Here is a 22094-nt window from a genome sequence, read left to right on the forward strand (position 1 = left end):
CATTTTCTGGGGAAATGACAAGCACAGGTTCATGAGGGTCAGGATTGTATAGAATGGATCCTGTGCAAATTAAAGATGCCAAACATGCAAGAGATCTCCAGATGACTCTCCTCTACTTGCCCTCCAAGTTTGATGAGGATTGGATTTATGGGGTCCAAGTTACAGCCCCCCAAAGAAGGTGCTCCTATGGAGGGAAAAACAGCAAAAAAGCAAGGACAACAGAAGCCATGCAGAACAGAATCGAAGTCCCAGAGAATCTCTGCAGTAGAAACTGAAGGTTGGAGGCATTTTTGCAAGCCCAGCAGAACCAGTGCAATGTGCCCAGCAGAACTAGTGCCACTGTGGCACTGTGAACCCAACAGGACTAAGGTCAAGTCAGGGAAGTGTTTTTTGGGGGGACATGTCAGACACAGGTTCAAAAGTATATAGAATGGACCCCCTGCAAGTTACACACACCAAATGCACAGGGAACCTCACCCTGCCACCTGCTCTTTTACAATCTCTTCAAGTTGGGGGTGGATTACATTTCTGGCGTCCCAGTTACAGACTCCCCCAAAAAGTCTCTCCAATGCTCTTTCCAGAAAAGACAGCTGCAGTTACAGGAGTCTATGGAACAGCTCAGAAATAAGACAGCAAACTCACAGGGAAAGTTCACCTGGGCAGACCCCCCCATCAGACAGTGGAACCAAGGCAAGCATCCCCCCTATGCTTGCAACCCCCGCAGGCCACCACTATGAAGGCACTATGAAGCAATGTTCCCTCAAAGCTGTGGAGTCTTGTGAGCATAAATTCTGCTTTGTGAGCTACTGGCATTCAAGTTGTGAGCGAGTGATTTGGCTACTGCATCAATTAGTGTGATCTGGAGCCATCCTTCCTGAGCTAAGACAAAAATGTGTGAGCCAGAGGGTAAAAAACTCTGAGCTAGTTCAGCTTAGAGAACATAAGAGAAGCCAATGTTGGATCAGGCCAGTGGTCCATCTAGTCCAACACTCTGTCCCACAGTGGCCAAAAATACCAAAAACAGAGGGAACACTGCTATGAACATGTCAAATTGAAAGCTAACATACATATTAATGATCTAGTCAGTTTGACTGTTTTTGAACTCAGCGTCTGTAATTTCATGTTGAAAACAACCCACAAATTAAACATTCCAGATGGCTAGTCAGGTTTGTCTGTACGCAAGAGTCTAGTGGCACCTTAAAGACTAACAAACCTTAATTTAGAACAAGGTTTGAGTCCAGTGACACCTTTACAAGCAACAAAGTTTGACTCAAGGCATAAACGTCTGTGCGATGCGCACTTCTTCTAGTGTACGTTTTCATGAGTTAGAGATCACTTCGTAAGATGCATAAACTGGGGGGGGAAAGGGTAAGTGCATAAACGTGTTCACCCACTGCATAGTGGAAAGTACCATCGAATCACAGCTGGTGGGTGGGGACCCCGTAGGGTCTTCAAGGCAAGAGCTGAACAGAGGTGGCTTGCCGTTCCCTGCCTCTGCGTAGCAACCCTGGACTTCCTTGGTGGTCTCCTGTCCAAGTACTGACCCAGGCCAGCCCTGCTTAGCTTCTGAGATCTGATGAAATCGGGCTTGCCTGGGTTGCCCAGGTCAGTCTGCTCATCAGTTAGGCAGATACCGTTAAGCCCAAAGCTGCAAAACAACAGGTAGAGACGGGAGAGAGACGGTACCAAGAGGATCCGATTTAGAACGAGATCCAACCAAGAGAGTAATCACTGTGTGAGGGCCACTCCCAACTTCCGATGGGTAAACAGGATTAACGTAAAATCAGACCTCACATTAGAAAGTGCGGTTTGAAATGTGGTACGTGGATCCATTTAGAAAAGCAACAGAAAATTTAAGACGTTAACCCACTGGTTTCTAAAACACTGAGTTGTCATTAGGGAAGGGGCAGAGCATCTGCTTTGCTTACAGAAGGTCCCCAGTTCAATCCCTGACATCTCCAAAGGACCAGGCAGTAGGTGATGTGAAAGGCCTCGGCCTGAGCCCCTGGAGAGCCACACCCATTCTGAGTAGACAATAGTGACCTTGATGGACCAATAGTCGGATTTGTCTAAGGGCTGCTTCATGTGTGTTCAGTGTCAGATTTATATCCATTTATTCTTTGGAACAGAGGCTGGCCTGTTTGCCCATGGCAGAGAGAAAGGCATTGTTCATATACGATGGCATATATTATCCTGAAAGATGGTATACCAATCTATTTTATAGGATTGTTTTGACACTTGCCGGGGGGGTGGGGGGGGGACACATGCACTTCATTGAAAATGTTCTGCAATCCATCTGCAGAGCAAAACTTTCCATAAAATTCCCAATGCAAAATTTCCCCACTGTCAACTATTTCATCTCAGGAAGCCTGGGACGTTCACTTGCTTTGTTTTTCTGCTCTAAGCCTGGCCTGGGTCTGAATACTGCTGAGGGCAGGAGATTCTGCCGCATCAACGTGGGTATGTGGGTGCAGGGGACCTGGGGGAGAGGCCATCTGTTGGCCAAGGTCAAAGGCTTCTCAATGCAAAATTTCCCCAAAGGCCAGCATCACCGCTGTCAACTATTTCATCTCAGGAGGACTGGGACATTCACTTGCTTTGCTTTTCTGCTCTGAGCCTTGGCCTGGGTCTGAATACTGCTGAGGGCAGGAGATTCTGCCGCATCAACGTGGGTATGTGGGTGCAGGGGACCTGGGGGAGAGGCCATCTGTTGGCCAAGGTCAAAGGCTTCCACTGCACTGGACTTTTGTTTTAGACCACCAATCGTCAAAGCTTTAACATAACATCCGCTGCAGTAGGTGCATGTCCTAAGTTACAACAAGTTAAGGATGCAGAGGGGCTGGGGGGGGGGGGGGAGTAGAAAGTGCTGTCCAATCACAGAGCTAACTTAAGGGTTTTCAGAGCAAGACACCAAGAGAAGTGGTTTTCCATCGCCTGCCCCGGACTTTCTTGGTGGTCTCCCATCCAAGTACTAACCAGGGATGACCCCACTTAGCTTTTTGGATCTGTTGGAAAATGCCTGGAGATTTTGGGGGTGGAGCCTGAAGGGTTATAGACTCCACCGTCCAAAGCAGTCATTTTCTCCAGGGGGACTGACGTCTTGTCACCCAGAGGTCACCGGTAGTTCCGGGAGATCTCCAGGCATAGGATGGAGCTAGGCGTCGCGCGCGGCCGCACTCCTCACCTACTGCACTGCCACCAGGCAGGCAGGGGCAAGGCCTGTACTCTTTGCCAGCCTAGGTGCCCTGGGAGTGGCGAGGAGGAGGAGCGTGTGGCTCTTCTCCACTGGCCATGCTGTCCTGGACCCAGCAGCAGCAGCACGCGGGAGCGATCGAAGCCGGGCACCGCCATGCTATGGCTTTCCCTGCCCATCACGAGGGCAGGTGGGTGTTTTCATGGCAGCAGCCCCCGGGACTTTCCTTTGCAAACCCGAGCGCTAATTCTCCCTCTAGCTCGCCCGAGGTCGCGCCACGTGGGGGCGCCAAATACCTGGAACCCACTTTGCTCCACCAACGTCAGAGGCGTCGCCCGTCTCCCCCCCCCCCCCCCCGCCTATGCCCTCCGCGCTCCTTGGGGCGGGAGTCCCGCCGCAGTAGCTTTGCCCCTTCTCTCAAAAGCTCTTCTGGGTAAGAAACCTCCCCCCTTGGACTACAACTCCCGTCGGCCTGCGCGGCGCTACGGCAACGCCACGGCGTCGTGACGACACGGCGGCCCGCTCTCGCCTCCTGGGGGCTGTAGTCCGGCTGTCCCCTCGCGTCCCGCCGGCCGCAGAGAAAGCCGGGCGCCCGTAAGAACCACATTTCCCAGCAGGCCGCAGCGCCAGCCGGGGGGAGAGGAGGGGGCGGAGGAGGAGAAGAAGAAAGCGACAAGATGGCGGCGGCATCCCTTCCCCGCCGCTGGGAGCTGTGAGAGGCGAAGCGGCGGGAGCTTGAGCCGCGCCCGGCTGGCCCTCCCGGGAGCGGCGCCCGTCCCGCCCCTCAGCGGCGCGGAGGAGCCATGGGGGTGCAGGGCTTCCAGGAGTTCGTGGAGAAGCGCTGCCCGGGGGCCGTGGTGCCGGTGGACCTGCTGAAGCTGGCCCGGGCCGTGGCCGGGCGCGGGCCCCCCGCCTACTGCGCCGCCTTCCACCCTCCGGCCGGCTACCAACCCCCACGGCCCGGGCCTGCCCCCCGGCGCCGCCGCCCCCTGCCCGGCCCGGCTGCTGGTGGACGCGGACTCGGCCCTGCAGCGCCTCTACGGCGGCTACCAGACGGACTGGGTGTGCGGGGGCCAGTGGAACGCCATGGTGGGCTACCTGGCCGCCCTCTCGCAGGCCTGCCTCTACCAGGGCGGGCTGGAGCTGGCCGTCATCTTCAACGGCGGGCTGGGCAAGGAGAGGCTGCCCGAGTGGGGCAGGAAGGCCCAGGCCGAGAGGCAGACCGCCCAGCTCATCGCCGGGCACGTGGGCAACAAGGGCACCCCGCCGCCCCGGGCCTGGTTCCTCCCGCCCGCCTGCCTGGGCCACTGCATCCGCCTGGCCATGATTCGGTTCCGGGTCAAGGTAAGGCCCGTGCCGGCCTCCTGGGTGCCTCCGCGGGGTTGCCCGCACGCCTTGCCTTCTCTGCCCCTCAGTCCGCTTCACCGGGCCTGCGAGGCCTGTCTTTGGGTGACCTGTCAGTTGGTGGCTTCCAGCTGTGGTGCGGAAAGGTGGTGTCACCCACTTTCGGGGCACCTTATCCACCCTAGTTAGCAATCCTGGCATCTCCCTTGACGCGAAGACTTTCTCACACCCCGTTTCCTCACCTGGTATATCCGGAGATGGTTCAACACGCAAACAGAGCCAAATTGGCAGCAGGGGCCAACCTGGCACGAACAGAGGCTGCTGGCATGGTTGGTGCCATTCATAGCTCTCACTAGACCTGCAGCGCTTCTCTCTGGTGTAGTGGTTAAGAGCGTGGACTCAAATTTGGGAGAACCGGGTTTGATTCCCCACTCCTCCGCGTGTAGCCAGCTGGGTGGCCTTAGGTCAGTCACAAGTTCTCAGAGCTGTTCTCTCAAGAGCAGTTCTCTCAGAGCTCTCTCAGCCCCACCTCCATCGCAGGGTGTCTGTTGTGGGGAGGGGAAGGGAAAGGAGATTGTGAGCCACTCTGAGAGTCCTTTGGGTAGTGAAGGGCGGCGTATAAATTCAATCTCCTCCACTTCCTCCTCTTTCCAAAACGAACAGCAGAGATCCGGAAGTGTGCATAAGAGGAAGCGTGATTAGGAGACAGGCTTGGAGCCTGCAGGGCCGCACAGGAGGAGGAGTCACCAAAATCCATTTGAGAGCCCATTGGTGGCAGCCGCATGACTGGAAGGGGGGGGGACACCTCTAGTGGTACCACCCGTCCCGGCTCCTGGTGTGTCTTTATTTATTTATTTAATTTCCGACTTATATACCGCTCTGACCCCAAAGGGTCTCCGAGCGGTTTACACAGCTGTTTATCCATAACTAGGGCCACATTATTTGTATGGGGGGTGATAACCTACCAGGCACCCCGGCCGCGGGCTCAGTTGTCTTTCAGTTTCTGGCTCGGCTTGTTGTTCAGTCCCTGGCAGCTCTTCGGCGCTTCACTTCCTGGTGTCCGGAACAGGTCTTAATCCGCGGCTCCTTCTGGTGGGCTTCACCCGGTGCTCGGCAACGCGCCAGCCGCAGCTCTGGTTTCGTCCCGCAGGCTCCTCCGCGTCGCCACGCCACCGCGCGCCACGACTCTTAAAGCTCATATTCAGTGGATACACGCCTCACCCATAACCCACACAGAGTTTGAGCCCATCTTGCAGCCCAGAGGTGTTGCAGATGCATGCATTGGGGTGCACGCCACCTGAGTGGTCCCCAAGCCCAGTGGCAGTGGGCAGGTAGTACTTTCTCTCGTGCTATAGGCTGCCGTGCCTCTCTTGCCTGTGTTGGACCCAGGCAGCGGCGGCACAGTGTGGTGTGCCAAGGCGTGTTGGTCGCCCACTTCAGGTGGGCATTTTCCCACCATGGCTCCGGAGGTTGCCCTCCCACCCCTACCTAGTCTCACTTCTGGGGCTGGCAGAACAGTGAGGGGCAGAAGTGATGTTCTGCGAAGTGCCAGCCTCCTGGCTGGCCAAAGAACCAGGCGTGGTGTCAGCCCGCCTTCTGGAAACCACGGCGATATTGGAGAGTTCCCAGAGCATCGGCTGACATCACATCCGTGTTTTCACCAGGCTGCGGTATTGGCAGGTCGTGCAGTGTCATGTCTGTCCTCTGCCATATCCCCAAAGCTTACAGAAGTGCCAGGTGGCAGTGGTGGGGAAATGACCATTGCTCCCTCTAAGCTGTGGAGTCTTGTGAGCAAAAAGTCTTACTTTGCGAGCGACTGGCATTAAAGTTGTGAGCGGGTGATTTGGCTGCTGCATAAATTAGTTTGCTCTGGAGCCCTCCTTCCTGAGCTAAGGCAAAAATGTGTGAGCTGAAAGCTAAAAAAACTGTGAGCTAGCTCACGCTAACTTTCTTACCGGAGGGGCGAGTAACTTCTATCTACGGCCCTGGCCCTCCCCCTTCTGGTATGCAAGATGTTTTGGATCTTTCTATTCTTGCATCCTGATTGTACTGAATTTTAACTGTTTTATCTTTTTATACTGTATGCACTTTGTGCCTTGTTGTAAGCCGCCCTGAGCCTGCTCACGGGGAGGGCGGGGTGTAAATATAATGAAATAAATAATAAATAAATAACTCAGCTTAGAGGGAGCACTGGAAATGACTGACGCAAATCATGCCAATCAGCACTCCCCTGCCACTTGAGCACCCGAAATGGCCGGGTGAGTCACTTGGGTATTGAACTAGCTCTGGTTCTGTTTTGTGCCTCTAGCGCCGTCTCCTGCTTCCGTCCATTATTAACCCAGTGCTTTACCCATGTAGTAGAAGTTGCGCGTGGACTGAAGTGTGCTTGAGAGAGATGAACGCTACAATTCTCCCCAGAGCAACTCATCCTTACTGATTTCATAGCTCCTGTCCGGCAAATAAGCTTAAACAAGTTATTAACTTGTACAGTACTTTACTAGGCTGTACCGCGTATTTTAGTTGTTTATGTCTCGACGGGAAAAAAAAATCAGTATTACCAACTTGCCGCGCGTGGACTGAAGTGTGCATGAGAGAGATGAACGCTACAGTTCTCCCCAGAGCAACCCACCCTTACTGATTTCGTAGCCCCTGTCCAGCAAATAAGCTTAAACAAGTTATTAACTTGTACAGTACTTTACTAGGCTGTACCGCGTATTTTAGTCGTTTATGTCTCGACGGGAAAAAAAATCAGTATTACCAACTTGCAAAACCTTCCCTGTTTTGTTAACTGTAGTCAGTGGCTGCATAGAAAGCAAGGATCCTTCCCACCTCTCCTTGGATGCATGCTGCAAAGATCAGCAGAATGGTGACGTGAAGTCATTTGAGGGAGAGGATACCTCTGTGGCGCTGACCCTTGGCTTGATTCTCACTTCAGCACCCCTCCTGAATTGCTTTGTTTGCATCTCCTGTCTGAGGCCCTCTTAGACCATTGCCCGTGGTCCTGGCGAGATCATCCCTCTGGGCTTCCTGGCACATGACTTCCTGTCACATGCTAGCTGCTCATTGGACCCCTTGTCTGTAGGTCCCAGGTCTGGAAGTTATGAAGGCCATCGTTATAGAAGCCAAAGCAGTGGAGTGTTGGGGAGGAAGAATATGGATAAGCTTGCCCTTTGTGAATTGGTGTCATGCAGCACCTAAGCGTCCAGAATTCCCCGGTCCGAAGCTCGCATTGGCCTCAACTTTGCAAGGTTGCTTTAGGCTATTCTCTCAGTGCTATCAGACACAGCATCAGTTGCAGAAGTGGACCTTCATCCATAGAAGGCTGCGCCATAATACCTTTGTCAGTCTTTGAAGGCCGTTGTGTGTCTGCTACAGTAATGTGATGGGACACTGTAAAACTCACTCCATGGCTGGTGTAGACTCTCCAGTTTGGTGTCGTGGTTAAGTGCGCGGACTCTAATCTGGGAGAACTGGGTTTGATTCCCCACTCCTCCCCTTGCAGCTGCTGGATGACCTTGGGCAAGCCATAGTTCTGATAAGAGTTGTTCTCTCAAGGACAGTTCTGGAAGGAGCTCTCTCAGCCCCGCCTACCTGACAGGGTGTCTGTTGTGGGGAGGGGAAGGGAAAGGAGATTGTCAGCCGCTCCGAGACTCCTTTGGGTCGTGAAGGGCGGGGTATAAATCCAATTTCCTCCTCCTCTTTGAAGTGCGGCCATTTATTTTAGTCTGTCGCCCTTGCTGGAGGTGCTTTGTGATCTCCCATGCAAAGGGTTGACCAGGTCTACACCTGTGCTCTTCAGCGCTGCTTCTTTTCCTTCCTTTGGCGTGTGCCAGCCCTCAAGCTGGTCTACTCCATAAGAACATCAGGAGAGCCCTGCTGGATCAGACCAGTGGTCCATCTAGCCCAGCATCCTGGTTGACACATTGGCCAAACAGTTCCTCTGGAGGGCCAAGAACAAGGCATAGAGGCCGAGGCCTTCCCTTGATGTTGCCTCCTGGCACTGGTATTCAGAAGTTGACTGCCTCTGAACGTGGAGGTTTCCTTCAGTCTCCAAGGCCAGTGATATAATCTTATCTAATTCCCTTTTAAAGCTGGCTGTGCCTTTGGCCATCACCACATCCTATGGCAGCAGAGTTGTTTATGTTGTTTGTAGAGCTGGTGCAGAGCAAAGAGGCCAGCTTCTCTTAGGACTGGAGCTTTCTAAATTGAACGCAATTTTTTGCTTCCTGTCTAGAATTATAAGGAGTATCATTCTCTCTCATATTCATTTGTAAATGTTTGGATGAAACAAAGGGAGTAAAGGCAAGTTTGAAGTCATTTGTGTATTCACTTTCATGATTTTTGGTCCCTCTCGTTCATTTTTTTTAGTGGATGGATAAGTTTTTCACATTTGAGAATAGCTGTGCTATAGCATGAATGCAGGACATCTGCGGCGAACTGGAGCTTGGTATTTGCAGGACGTGAGGAAATGCAATGCAAAATGTTATTTATGGAAAGCGTACAAATTAGACGTGGTCCTGGGTACAGAACGAGTTGTCTGTCTTCTGCATAGAACCTGGAGTGGGTTGCAGCCTCTTGTAAAGGAAAGCTACGCCAGGTCTTCACAAATTTTATTTGGCTCTAGGAGCCAGCCTCACAATTTAGGAGCCAGATTCATCTTTCAGCCTTCTGGGTTTTGTATTTTAATGACCACATTTTCTCATTATTGCTACCACAAAACCTAATCCTTAACTCTTCACAGTTGCTTGTAATTTGATTAAAGCCATGACTAATTTGGGGAGGTCACTTCATTTCCCCACTGTATGCCCTCCTTTCTTTGCTTCTGGCAGCCCCCATATCCTCTCCCCTTTCCCTGCTTCCTTCTGTTCTTCCCTACTCACCAATCACCCTTTCTTTTATCTGCCCCTCTTACCTCTTCAGCTTTGTTATTGATTTACTTCATTTATATCCCCCCTGTCTCCCCAATGGGGACCTAAAGCAGCTTATATCATTCTCCTCTCCTCCATTTTATCCTCACAACAACCCTGTGAGGTAGGGTAGGCTGAGACTGATACAGTATCGCCCAACAAGCTTCCGTGACAGAGTAGAGATTTGAACCAGGTTCTCCCTGATCCCAGTCTGACACTCCAGCCACTGCACACACTGGCACTCAGATTTCCCTTATTCCCTCTCCCTGGCAGCCTCTCTCTGAGAAAAGCCCGGCCAAGTTGCAGAAGTCAGGCAATAGCAAGTTGCTCAGGAGAGTCGTACGGTGGCCACTGCTGGGCCCAGCCAAGTCGAACAAATAGAGCAGAAGTTGCCATATGCCCACGCAAGTTGTGGCATTATGTGGTTTAGTAGCCGCCACCACACCAGGGTGTTGCATAAATTGTAGCAAGTTGCCCAGTTATTGCTGCTGGGCCTGGTTCCAGTGAATCCTCCTCCTAGGGCAGGAGAGGGGGAGAGCCAAGTGGACTGGAAATCCAAAATAGCCCTGGAGAGGGCCTGCCTATTCCCTCGGATGTTTACTGACAGTAGTGAAGGTGTGAAGGCTGCCAATATTGTTCTGGTTGCCTAGTAACCCCACATTGGTCACTGGGATTATCCTTTTTTTTAAGGTACAGGGTTTGCTACTATTATTTTGGAGGGTTTTAACCACACACACACACACATTTTGTCTTGTTTCTAAGACAAACTCTAGGCTTGCAGAAAAATATTTTCTCAAGCTTGTAGAAAGATCTGTCTAAAGTATCCACAGATGGGGTCATGTTGAGAGTTAGATATATTGATATAGGGTAACCATGTTTGTCATCACTTCAGCAAAAAGGGGTAACATTTAACCCTAACCTGACTTCTCCAATTTTTCATAACGGATTATCCTTTTTTTTTAAGGTACAGGGTTTGCTACTATTATTTTGGAGGGTTTTAACCACACACACACACACACACATTTTGTCTTGTTTCTAAGACTTAAACTCTGGGTTTGCAGAAAAATATTTTCTCAAGCTTGTAGAAAGATCTGTCTTGTCTGTTCATGACTCCAGTCTCCAGGTTTAAGTATCCACAGATGGGGTCATGTTGAGAGTTAGATATATTGATACAGGGTAACCATGTTTGTCATCACTTCAGCAAAAGGGGTAACATTTAACCCTAACCTGACTTCTCTCCAATTTTTCATAACTCCATTATTGTTTTTTAAAAGCTCTGTTTTACTGAATATTGGGTATTGGAACCAATCTAGAAAGTAGCTGGTTAAAGAACGAATTCATCTGCCATCACTGAATTGTGTCAACATATAAACGAGCAATGACAAGAACTCCGTGCACGTGCATTTATGTCCTACGGCAAAACATTTGGATGTAAAATGCTAATTTTGTATTTCTCTCAGAGATTCTCAACAGACACCACAATAAAATCGTTGCTGGAAATATTAGCTGCCACCAGGAGCGGGCACAAATGGTGGTGGTGGCAAGCCCCGCCCCCGCGCTCCTTCTCTCTAGAGTCGCACCGCAGCAGTGGCGTGACCTTTCCATTGTATTCTATGGCCCCATAGAATACCAGTGGCGGCGCGACTCCAAAGAGAAGGGGTGCGATCTTTCCATTATATTCTATGGGGCCATAGAATATAGGGCACGACTCTAGAAAGAAGGGGTTTAAAGTTCTCTTCGCTTCCCCCCCCAAGCCCGCCTTGGCAGGCCGGCTGGGGAAGGGAAGGGGAGGCTTTTGAAGATGCCTCCCCTCCCCCGCTTCCCCTTGTGACACAACTTCTGGTGATGTCAGGGGGCGTGGCATATGCTAATGAGTTATTATGCTAATAGCCTATTAGATATGCTAATGAGCTCCTGCAGCTCTTTTTTTAACGAAATGACCCCTGGCTGCCACAATGAAATTTCTAGCCCCCCTGGTAACCTGGGAGTTGGGATTTGTCAAGCCCTGAGCTATGCTATAATGTGCCTGGGCACAAGTACAGTGCCCCAATGTGGGTTTTGGGGTGGGGAGTGAACTTCAAAAAGCAGCTGTAGGGAACAGAAGGATGTGGAGCAGAGGGCAGCAGTGCTGGGGAAGGGGGGGGAAAGCTAATTCCTTCTCCCTGTACTGTTTTCTTGATTGAAAGTCTCCCCAACCCCAGCTGATTTTATCCCGGGTAGAGAAAAAGACAGACACAGCACAAGTACCTCTCTCTTTTCCCTGTGGGGGCTGAAAGCAGCAAAGATAGGGACTGAGGCTGCAGCATTCTGGAAGGGGGAAGTTAACTCCCTCCCCCCCAAACTCTGTTTTCAAAGGGGAATTCTTCCTTTCCCAGGTTGATTTTGGCCCCAGTAGAAGAAAAAGTCAGACATAACACAAGTACCTGTCTTTTTTCCTTGCTGGGGGCTGAAAACAGCAGTCAAGGAGGAGAGATATGGACTGAGGCTGCAGCATTCTGGAAGGGGGAAGTTAACTCCCCCCCCCTCTGTTTTCAAAGGAGAATTCTTCCTTTCCCTGGTTGGCCCCAGTAGAAGAAAAAGACAGACACAATACAAGTACCTGCCTTTCGACTGGGGTGCGGGGCATTTTGATAATGAAATGGGGGGGGGAATAAAACTTGCCATTCCTTAAAGGAGGCCCTAACCCATTTCCCCCCGCCCTGTGGATGCTTTTCTGAGCAGAAAAGACACATCAGGGGTTCCAGTTACAGAAGTCCCAAAAATGTCACCTGTGGCTTCCATCAGGCCTGCAGTGGAACTGGCCGTCTTCTGCTTCCAGTTCTGCTGCTGCTGCTGCATCCTAGCTTACTTTGCCAGACTCTCTCAATCGCTCAGCCATTTCATGTTTTAACCTGGGTCCTAGACTCAGAACTCTGAGCGTGAGATTTCTGTGGTGAATGTCAATAAATCAAAAGTAGGTTTGCAGCTTACAGAGCTAATGTTTTAAGCCTGTTTTTATTTTAAGTAAAAAAAAAACCTCTTTGTGTTTGTGTCCTTTATAAAGTTTATATCTCTGCTACCTGGCGTGACATTTTATGACACCCGTGGCCCAGGTGCCCAAGAAGGTCTCATTTATGTCAGATCCCGCCCTTGTAACAAATCAGTTCGACACCCCTGACCTAGAGAGTGCTAGATTGCAGCTAACTTCCCAGAGAGCTGCCTGGATGAGGCCAAAGGTGAATTGCCTAGCAAAGACTAAGAGATCAGCTGAGGTGGAATAGACAGCAAAGGCAGCTGATCCGAAAAAGATGAGCTTCAAATACAGCCTTCTTTTGTAAATGAACAGCCCCATTTCTCTCTCTCTCTCTCTCTCTCTCTCTCTCTCTCTCTCTCTAAAAAACAATATCTCTCTCTCTCTCTCTCTCTCTCTCTCTCTCTCTCTCTCTCTCTCTCTCTCTCTCTCATATGTGTGCACAGTGTCACTTTGAGTGCATTGAGAAAATCAATTTTAAAAATATAAACCATTCTCCAGCCAAGTTAAATATGCTAACAGCCAACTGATTTTAGTAGCAGGGTGAAATATGCGGTCAGGTCCTTCCGCTTGAAAATCCAGAGGGATTTAAATGTAAAAAAGACATATACACACACACCTCCTCAGTTAAGGATCTACCGTCCACACTGGGGAGGAATTAAACCTACATGTTAACCAATTCAGTTACCTTTACTGGCATTGACATTGGAGAAAATACACAAATAGATAAATAAATAAAACATATGGCACATATACCAATGGGGGGGGAAGAACAACACCCCGTTCTAAAATAATCTAAAATCCATATAAATAAGTCTCATATATCTCCCCAAAACAAGTTTTGTGTTACAATTCTGTAGTACGTGTAAAAAGAGCAGCCTGAAAGAACTTTGCCACGGAGTCAGTTATATTTTCATCAACGTCGTTTAGTAGATATAGCAGTTTATGTGAATCAGGAAGCTCTGTGATGCCACCAAGTAATGGCGATAAAATGTTGTGCCGAATGTCAGAAATGGAAAGGAAAAACCGTCCCAAGCATATCTGACTGGCAAAACAAATTATGGGAACACTTTATCTATGGGAAAATGATTTCTCAACAAATACGAGAGTCTGCAAAAAAATTTCAAGCAGTTTGGTTCCCAGTGGTTCCATACCTTACAGAAGGTGAAATCACCCCCCAAAAATGACCACCTCAAAAACTTACTGTATTTTTAAAATAAGTGATACTCCTGTGATATAGGAACTGATAAAAGATATAATTCTGTTATGGAATATGTTAATTCCACAGTTATTATGTAAATCATTATAGCACTATATTTTCTTGATATTACTCAAATGGTTATTTCTTATTATTTTGTATGACAAAAATAATTTAAAAATTTGAATTAAAAAAAAAATGTTGTGCCGAATGTTGGCATAACAACAACATTCCAGACCTACACGTTAACAAAGATAGGAGGAGAGTAAATATCTGGGATCGATGCCTGAGTTGCCAGGCTCCAGGTGGGGCCTGGAGATCGCCCACTCTTACAGCGGGTGTCCAGATTACCAAAAGCAGTTCCTCTGGAGAAAAGGGCTGCTCGGGAGGGTGGACTGTTAATGGCATCGTATCCCACCGAGCTCCTTCCCCAAACTCCGCCCTCCCCCAGGCTCCACCCCCCCCAAATCTCCAGGAATTTCCCAACCTGGATTTGGCATCCCTATCTCGACAGCACATTCTCACATCACAAAGTTCAGTAGATTTGAGGGAAGGGAATGTAGAGGAATAACGTCTGGGTTGGAAGGTTAATTACGTTCCAGCAGTACTGTTTCCTCAGCTGGCTGTATTTAAAGCCCCATTTCTTTGTTCCAGGTATGAGTCAAAGCTAGGGTTGCCAACCTCCAGATGATGGCTGGAGACCCCCCCCCATTACAAATAATCCGAAAGTGAGAAACATCAGTTCACCTAGAGAAAATGGCCACTTTGTGAGGTGGATTCTGTAGCATTGAAGTCCCTCCCCAAACCCCACCCTCCTCAGACTCCACCCCCAAAATATCTAGGTATTTCCCAACCCAGCGCTGGCAACCCTGTCTGAAGCATATGTTTCTGTGAAGGACCATCAAATGGAGCACACACACCCCCTTCCATGGGACTTAAGAATGCGCGGACTCTAATCTGGGAGAACCGGGTTTGATTCCCCCACTCCTCCACTTGCACCTGCTGGATGACCTTGGGCAAGCCATAGTTCTGTCAGAGCTGTCCTTGAAAAAGAGCAGTTTCCATCAGAGCTCTCTCGGCCCCATCCGCCTCACAGGGTGTCTGTTGTGGGGAGGGGAAGGGAAAGGAGATTGTAGACCACTCTGAGTGAAGGGCGGGGCATAAATCCAATCTCTTCACTTCTTAATTCTAGTCCCATCTTTTATTACCCACCCAGATTCTCACTGATTTTGTCCTGTCACTGTCCACATGTTGTCCTGGAATACAGGTGGAGTAAGGCAACAGAGCTAAATCACAGTTAAGAGACCAGCCCAGGGGGGTCAAATACCCATTTAGCAGCAGTCAGAGAGTCCATGGGTTGCTCAGAAAAGTCCAAGGTCATTGATCAGCAAGGTTTCAGGCAGGTCCAAAAAGTAGTGTCAAAGGTCACAGGAGGCAGGCAGCCTCCAGAATCGTGGTCACAAAATTCACAGGGTGATGACAAGTTGCTCCCACAATCCGCAGTTCTCCAGGCCTGATTTATATAGGCATCTGATTTATATAGGCATTCCTTTAAAAGCCTGATTTACAGCCATCTGCTCAGAGGTGCTCCTGCACTTACTCAGAACTCCTATCATTAAGCAGCTGGCGTCAAGCCAAGACAGGAGCGCTCTGTGTCCTTAAGTCTTGTTGGAGCTTTCCCCTTTGCCGTTCAATTAACGAAAGGGAGCCTGGTGGGCTACTTTCCTGCAGCTGTGCTCTGTCAGCTACTTCAGAGCTGTGCCTGGGTGGAGCAGCTGGGGTCAAGGTCAGCTGCCGGCAATGAATCTTGAGCCTCCTGTATCTCTAATTCACTAACTTCAGCTGATTCAGAGCTGGCTGCGTGTGGTTCCTCGACTCCTGAGGAGTCTTCAGCCACACTGGACTCTGGCTGGTCAAGTTGGCCCACAACACTTGTATCATTTCCCCCCATTTGACAACTAGGATCCAAAAACCACACAACCAGAGACTTGGGCTTGAGCAGCCAGTTGGTACGCTACATAGCAGGCTGTTGATTGTTTTTTAAATGGAGGGGGCTGTGAAAAGAAGGCTCGGAAATGGCAGGGAGATGGGAGAAACCCCATTAAGCATGCTGAGGTCTTGAGTGTGTTCTGTGGACCCCGGCATGTATTTTTATATGTTGCCTAATTGGAAGGGAGGCAGGGGGGAAAAACAGTGTGGACAGCTGAGCTCCTCCAACTAATACCTATTGGTTATTCCCTCTTGTAGGGTACTTGGGATGGTCAGATCTCAGACTTTTCCAGTGGCTGCTCCTCCTAATCTACAGCAGAGCCTTCCTGAAGTTCTTAAGAACAAAAGAGAAGCCATGTTGGATCGGGCCAATGGCCCATCCAATCCAACACTCTGTGTCATACAGTGGCCAAAATTTAAGTGCTATCAGGAGGTCCACTAGCAGGGCCAGAACTATGTCCCCTTTCAGACAGCTCTTGTAATCCATTTTGGTAGCCTGTTGCTAATGGGTTTTTTTGTGCCATTTCAGACACAACCGCTTTAGCAACCAGCTGCTCACAAACTTTATTTACCTTTTCATACAAAGCTCCTTGCGTCCCATTGACAAAGCGTGGTTGAGCTGTTCCTGCGGTAAACGGCATTCTGTTTTCACCTCTTCTTTGTGCTTCTGAATCGCTGCAGTGTGCTGTTTAAAATGAAAGCAGCGCTTCCAGTAGCATCGCGCTTTCCCCCTCACCATTTTTCACTGCATAATATTCCACAAACTTTTTTTAAGGTTCTACATTGAGCACTATAGCACTAGACCAATATAGCACTTCTCAGTGTATCTCAATGGGGCTGCTGTAGCACTGAAGTGCTATATTGGTCTAGCCCTATAGTGCTCAACTTAGAACGTTAAAAAGAAAGTTTGAGGAAGATCGCGTAGGGAAATAAGCGCAGCACTGCTTGAAGTGGCCAGATTGCTTCAGAGACAGATCATTAACGGAATGAAATCCACTGTATGAAACCATCATCCCTGTATTGCTTTGCTCAGAACCGGGCCAACAATGGATAACATCTGGTTTAGAACCGTAATGTGAAAGGGGCCTATCTGTTGCCTTGTATTGCTTTAGTTATTGGTGACCAGCTTCCAAAGTTCTTACATTTTTAGGAAGCAATCCTTTTACCTTGGTTCATTCCCCCCTGTGTCCCATCGTTGGTGGGGGAGAATATTGTACTTTTTGATGCTGGAAGATGAAACATGTACCGATCTTTCTGTCCTCCCAGTCCTGTTTTCTGATTATGGAAGTGGTTCTCAGACTTTGCTGCAATGAAGACTTCCCCTACTCAAGAGAAAATGTTCGGGGAAGGATCCACTGTAAAGTAAAATGATTTAAACAAATGTCAAAGTTATTTTGTTTTATTCCTGAAACAATCGATCATTGCAGTAAACAAAGGGAAGGCACAAATGCCCTGGCTACATTGACTGTGATATTTGGGAGAGAGAGTGGAGGTCTTTGACTTTCCAATCCAGCAAAGTCAAACTCCAAATATTGCTGGAAGAGAGCAAGACAGTAGTGATGTCGCCGCTTGCCAGAAATATCTTGCTGGATCAGACTGAGGTCCATCTAGGTCAGCCAGGGTGCCTTTGTGCTCTCACAAGTACAGCGTGAAGCCGACAGTCTCCCAATGGGGTTTGTTCTTACCACTTGGTATGATAAGAACCTCCGTGTGTGAAAACTCCATTTGGCTTTTGTGCTTAAAAGCCATTGATATATCCTGCATGAACTTGGCTAAAAAACTGTTGATGCTAGTGAATAATCATTACATCTTATGGATGCAGCTTCCGCAGCTGAAGTAAGCGTTGCTCAACTTGAAGCCAACGCCACTCTAGTAAAGCACCTTCATGCCCCCTCTTTTTTTTTTGAGGTGGGGTGAGCCTTAAAAACGGACAAAACACGCTAAAACAACTTATTTGCTTCATATTAAAAAAAATAACTAAAGATTGAATTATCTTTCCTGAAAGCCCTCAAAATCACAATCGTAAGACCAGATCCCTTTTAATCACAATAAGAAAAAATTCCCAATATATCTCGACAACATCCTCATAGTGACAGTGTTTGATGCATGACAGGATCAATGCTAAACTGTGTTCAGCGCACTGGTGTCAGTGTAAACAACGTATCCTAATAAAATAATAATAAGCCAATAATAAAATGATAATAAATAAAAGGTTTTTAAAAAATAAATAAAATAGTAAAGCCATTTTAAAAAGAAAAAAGCTGGGTGGCAAGTGAAAAAAAATATGTGTCGCTTTCCGAACTAATGATACAGAGCAGAACAAACAAGGGTGTTTTGGAACTGATAATTTGTCACAGAATCCAGAATGGGCTTTTATAGATCTTCGGAATTCTGATTTGGAAGGTCATAAATGGCTGTGCTCTCTTTTTTTCATCAATCACCCGTGGGTTTAATCGTTTGTATCTTGCTTCCAGTTTGATTGTTGCTTGGAGTTTTCTCTCAGACTCACACAAAAACCGTATCCCAGTGATTGAGGGGAATGCACAAAAACACATCTGTGAGATCACGTACGTTAGTTCTGTGTACAGTTACGATGCATGTCCTCTGAAAAACTAGTCGGACGGGCTGGAGTGCCGGTTGATCTTGACTGTTCATATGCATTAAGATGAGAAGCTCGGCGTGGCATGTTTTGTTTTTGAACACCATCGCCTGGGGTGGATGCAACGTTTCATTGTTTCACTGTGCTCAAAAGACCAGGAAGGACCCTTGGAATCATGCATTCCTCCTCCTCCAACTTAGTTCTCCTCCTCTAATTCTCCTCCATATTCTCTCTCTCTCTCTCTCTCTCTCTCTCTCTCTCTCTCTCTCTCTGGTTAATCTTTTTATTTTTTAAAAATATAGTGGTATAAAAGAGTAAATTCATCAGAAGTTATCAAATATCATGAATAGTTGCGTACAACAAGTTTAATCAACTGTATTAATAAAAATACATCATTAAAATATGGAAGCAGCAAATAAAACATGATTATTACAGTATTCAGGAATAAGTTATCTTTTTGAGATAGGAAACAAAATATTTCTGAATATTCAGCAGCAGTCTAATAAAAATAAATGAGATTACATCTTTAACAATTAAACACATTTGTACGCTAAGTTTAAACCATCCTTAAAACCTGTATATTATTTTAATCGTCTATCACATTATAAGTCTTATTTTTACTAAATATCTTAAATACTTAATGGAGGATTAAAGAGATTTAAACTGTAATCAATGTCATTGGTCCCGTTCACACTAGGTGATTTGGGCCGGGAGCGGGACAGTTCGGGGCCGGATCAAACCGGCGCGATCACACCACAACATCTGGGAAGCGTCTTGCTTCCGTGCCCGAACTGTCCCTTCCCCGCACAAATCCGCCGCAAACTGAACCACCTACCTAGCCGGGGAGAAAAGGCGCCGCGGCCAGGGGATCCGTGGGATCCTGCCGCGGCGTCTCAATGTTGGCGCGGCTTTTAAAAGCCGCGCCTTAAGAGGCTTTTTCCCTGCCGTGTGGCAGGGGCCATCGTCACCTTTTATGTAATATTCAGATAAATTCAAAAATTTTCAAGAAATTTTAACTACTCCCATAATATAAGTAATAGGCTTGCAATTTCTATTGAACTTTTTCAACGGCCTTTTATTTATATAGTTACTTTTGCCACTGTCACGTACTCAGCTAATTTTTCTTTCCAAATCCCTATTGTGGGACATTCTTCTGTCTTCCATTTCATTGGAAATGTTACTCTTAACAGCGGTCGTCATGTATCTGAGTAGGTCTTGTGAAGTTCTTTCTATATTGTCTGGCAGAATTCCCAATAACATAGTCTCTGGTTTCATCGGGAAATTAGTTTATAAAATATTTTGAATTTCCTCATGTATCTTCTTCTAGAATCTCTCTGTCTTGATTCAGGTCCATCCCTGTTCCAACAGGACCCTTTATAATTCTTATCCATCTTTTCAGTATCTTTTGGAGTGACGTACTACCAGTAAAACATCTTATGCCAGTTTTCTCTTAGTGCTGGACTGGCTGTGAATCTAATATCCTTAGTCAGTAGGGTTTTTTCAGCATTGAAACTGTATTCTCACACCGAAATTTTGCATCCATTCAATTATGTGTGGTTTAACCTGTTCATATTCAGAATCATATTGACACAATAATTTGTAAATTTGCCCCAGTAGGTGGTCTTTAGATTGTGAGACAGTCTTTTCAAAATCAGTCCGTTCTTTTAGAACACCTCTTTTTACACAGATGTCATTTTTAAAAATCTAGAATCAATTTGAAAATATATCCACCATTATATCTCTTTCCCGTCTTCTTTGATCTCTTGTCACATCTTAATCTCTGCTTGTGAATTTATCATATCGCTTAAGGTTATGGAATCATTATTTTCCCTTGTGTGATTGCCATAACAAGCATCTATTGGTGACATTACTGGTGGGATTGAGGGGGGCTGCTTCTTTTTCTTAGCATTTCCCAAATTTTAAATAAGCTATCTCTAATTATATGTCATTCTCCTCCATTCTCGAACTGTGTTTACTGCTCCATCCATATGGTGTGTTGGACACCTCACCAGGGCTGACTTAACCAGTTTAGGTAAAGGTAAAGGTTCCCTTGCTCGAAAGCCAGTCGAATCCGACTCTAGGGTTGCGGTGCTCATCTCCGTTTCAAAGCCGAAGAGCCAGCGCTGTCCAAAGACGTTTCCGTGGTCATGTGGCCGGCATGACTAAACACCAAGGCTCACGGAACGCTGTTCCCTTCCCACCAAAGTGGTACCTATTTATCTACTTGCAATTTCTTGATTTCGAACTGCTAGGTTGGCAGGAGCTGGAACTAGAGATGGGAGCTCACTCCATCATGCGGCACCCGGGTCTCGAACTGCTGAACTACTGACCTTCCACAGCCTGCAGTTCAGCGTCTTAACCACTTGAGCCACCGCAGCTTAAACTTAACATTTATACGCCCTGTAGGATGATCTGTTTAAAGGGTGATGGGGAGGGGCCGTGGATCAGTGGTAGAGCATCTGCTTGGCATGCAGCAGGTCCCAGGTTCAATCCCCCCGTTTCCAGCTGAAAAGACTATGCGTAGGTGATATGAAAGACCTTTGCCTGAGCGCCACAGCCAACCTGAGTAGACAGTACTGACTTTGATGGAGTAAAAGGGTCTTTACCTGCCTCCCAGTTTGGTGTAGCGGTTAGGAGCGTGGACTCTAATCTGAGAGAACCGGGTTTGATTCCCCACTCCTTTACATGTAGCTGCTGGTATGACCTTGGGTCAGTCACAAGTTCTCCCAGAGCTGTTCTCTCAAGAGTAGTCCTCGAAAGAGCTCTCTCAGCCCCACCTACCTGACAGGGTGACTGTTGTGGGGAGGGGAAGGGGAAGGAGATTGTAAGCCGCTCTGAGACTCCTTCGGGTAGTGAAGGGCAGGGTCTAAATCCAACCTCCTCTTCTTCTTCTCTCTTCCTGGCAGGTGTTCCAGAGCCTGGAGGACCATCATCAGGAAGTGGTCTCCTTCTTCCGAGAGAACGGTTTCCACGGGCTGATCGCCCACGACTCGGAGTACGCCCTCTGCAACATCCCCTCCTATTACAGCTCCCACGCCCTCAAGCTGAGCTGGAACGGCAAGAACCTCACCACCAACCAGTTCCTCATGCAGGAGGTGGCCAAGCAGCTGGGCCTAAAACTGGGCAGCTTCCCCGTCTTCGCCGCTCTGCTAGGTAAGTGGGAACGGAGCGGCCTGTTCCAGTTAACGGTCGGAGCCGTGTCGGATCAGGCCAGTGGCCCATCCAGTCCAACTATATATTCACACACGCAATCGTCTATTAAGAGTTATGGGGGGGGGACCTACAAATAGGCGTCACTAAACTTATACTGTGCCTTGTAGACTCTGTCAGCTGCATGCCATCTTGCCGATCTATCCAAGGTTCCTGATTCAAGGTCTGCAAGAAGAAGGGAGGTCTACCTCCCTCCAGTCTTCCCGGGGTTTTTTTTGAGGATAGGTGCAATGAATATATATCTAAGGTCGTCATGCTTTGATCTGGATTGCCCAGGCTAGCACGATCTCACCAGAGCTCAGAAGCTAAGCAGGGCCGGCCCTGGTCAGTCCTTGTTTGGGAGACCAGCAAGGAAGCCCAGGGTTTTTACAAGAGGCAGGCGATGGCGAACCCACCTCTGTTCATCTGACAGCCCTGACCCGGATTTACTTATTTATTTGGCTTATGCCCCGCTCCTTTCCCCACCAAGCAGGGCTCAGGGATAGCCCAAAGCTAGCCGGGCTTTGCTAGACCTTGGAAACTAAAAAGATAGAGGGGGGTTGCAGTATAATAAGGATACAAACAGAAAAGAACTACTGCAAACTGTGCATATTGCAAACTTATATTCAATGCAATAACAATATATCTATATATCTAATAGCCTA

General features: G+C 48.1%; 1 protein-coding gene across 1 annotated transcript in view; it reads left to right on the plus strand.

Moving 5' to 3' along the window:
* Positions 1 to 3883: 3883 nt before the first annotated feature.
* The window catches only part of LOC107120290 (constitutive coactivator of PPAR-gamma-like protein 2), a gene marked incomplete at its 3' end in the record, with an annotated part of 47614 nt that continues 29403 nt past the window's right edge, over positions 3884 to 22094 (plus strand). The window contains 3 exon segments of the mRNA XM_015422961.1: positions 3884 to 4160; positions 4162 to 4537; positions 21147 to 21393. Of these exon segments, the coding sequence (XP_015278447.1) occupies positions 3997 to 4160; positions 4162 to 4537; positions 21147 to 21393 (787 nt within the window).

Source organism: Gekko japonicus, unplaced genomic scaffold (genome assembly GCF_001447785.1).
Source record: "Gekko japonicus isolate JY-2015 unplaced genomic scaffold, Gekko_japonicus_V1.1 scaffold1327, whole genome shotgun sequence".
Classification (NCBI taxonomy): Eukaryota; Metazoa; Chordata; class Lepidosauria; order Squamata; family Gekkonidae; genus Gekko; species Gekko japonicus.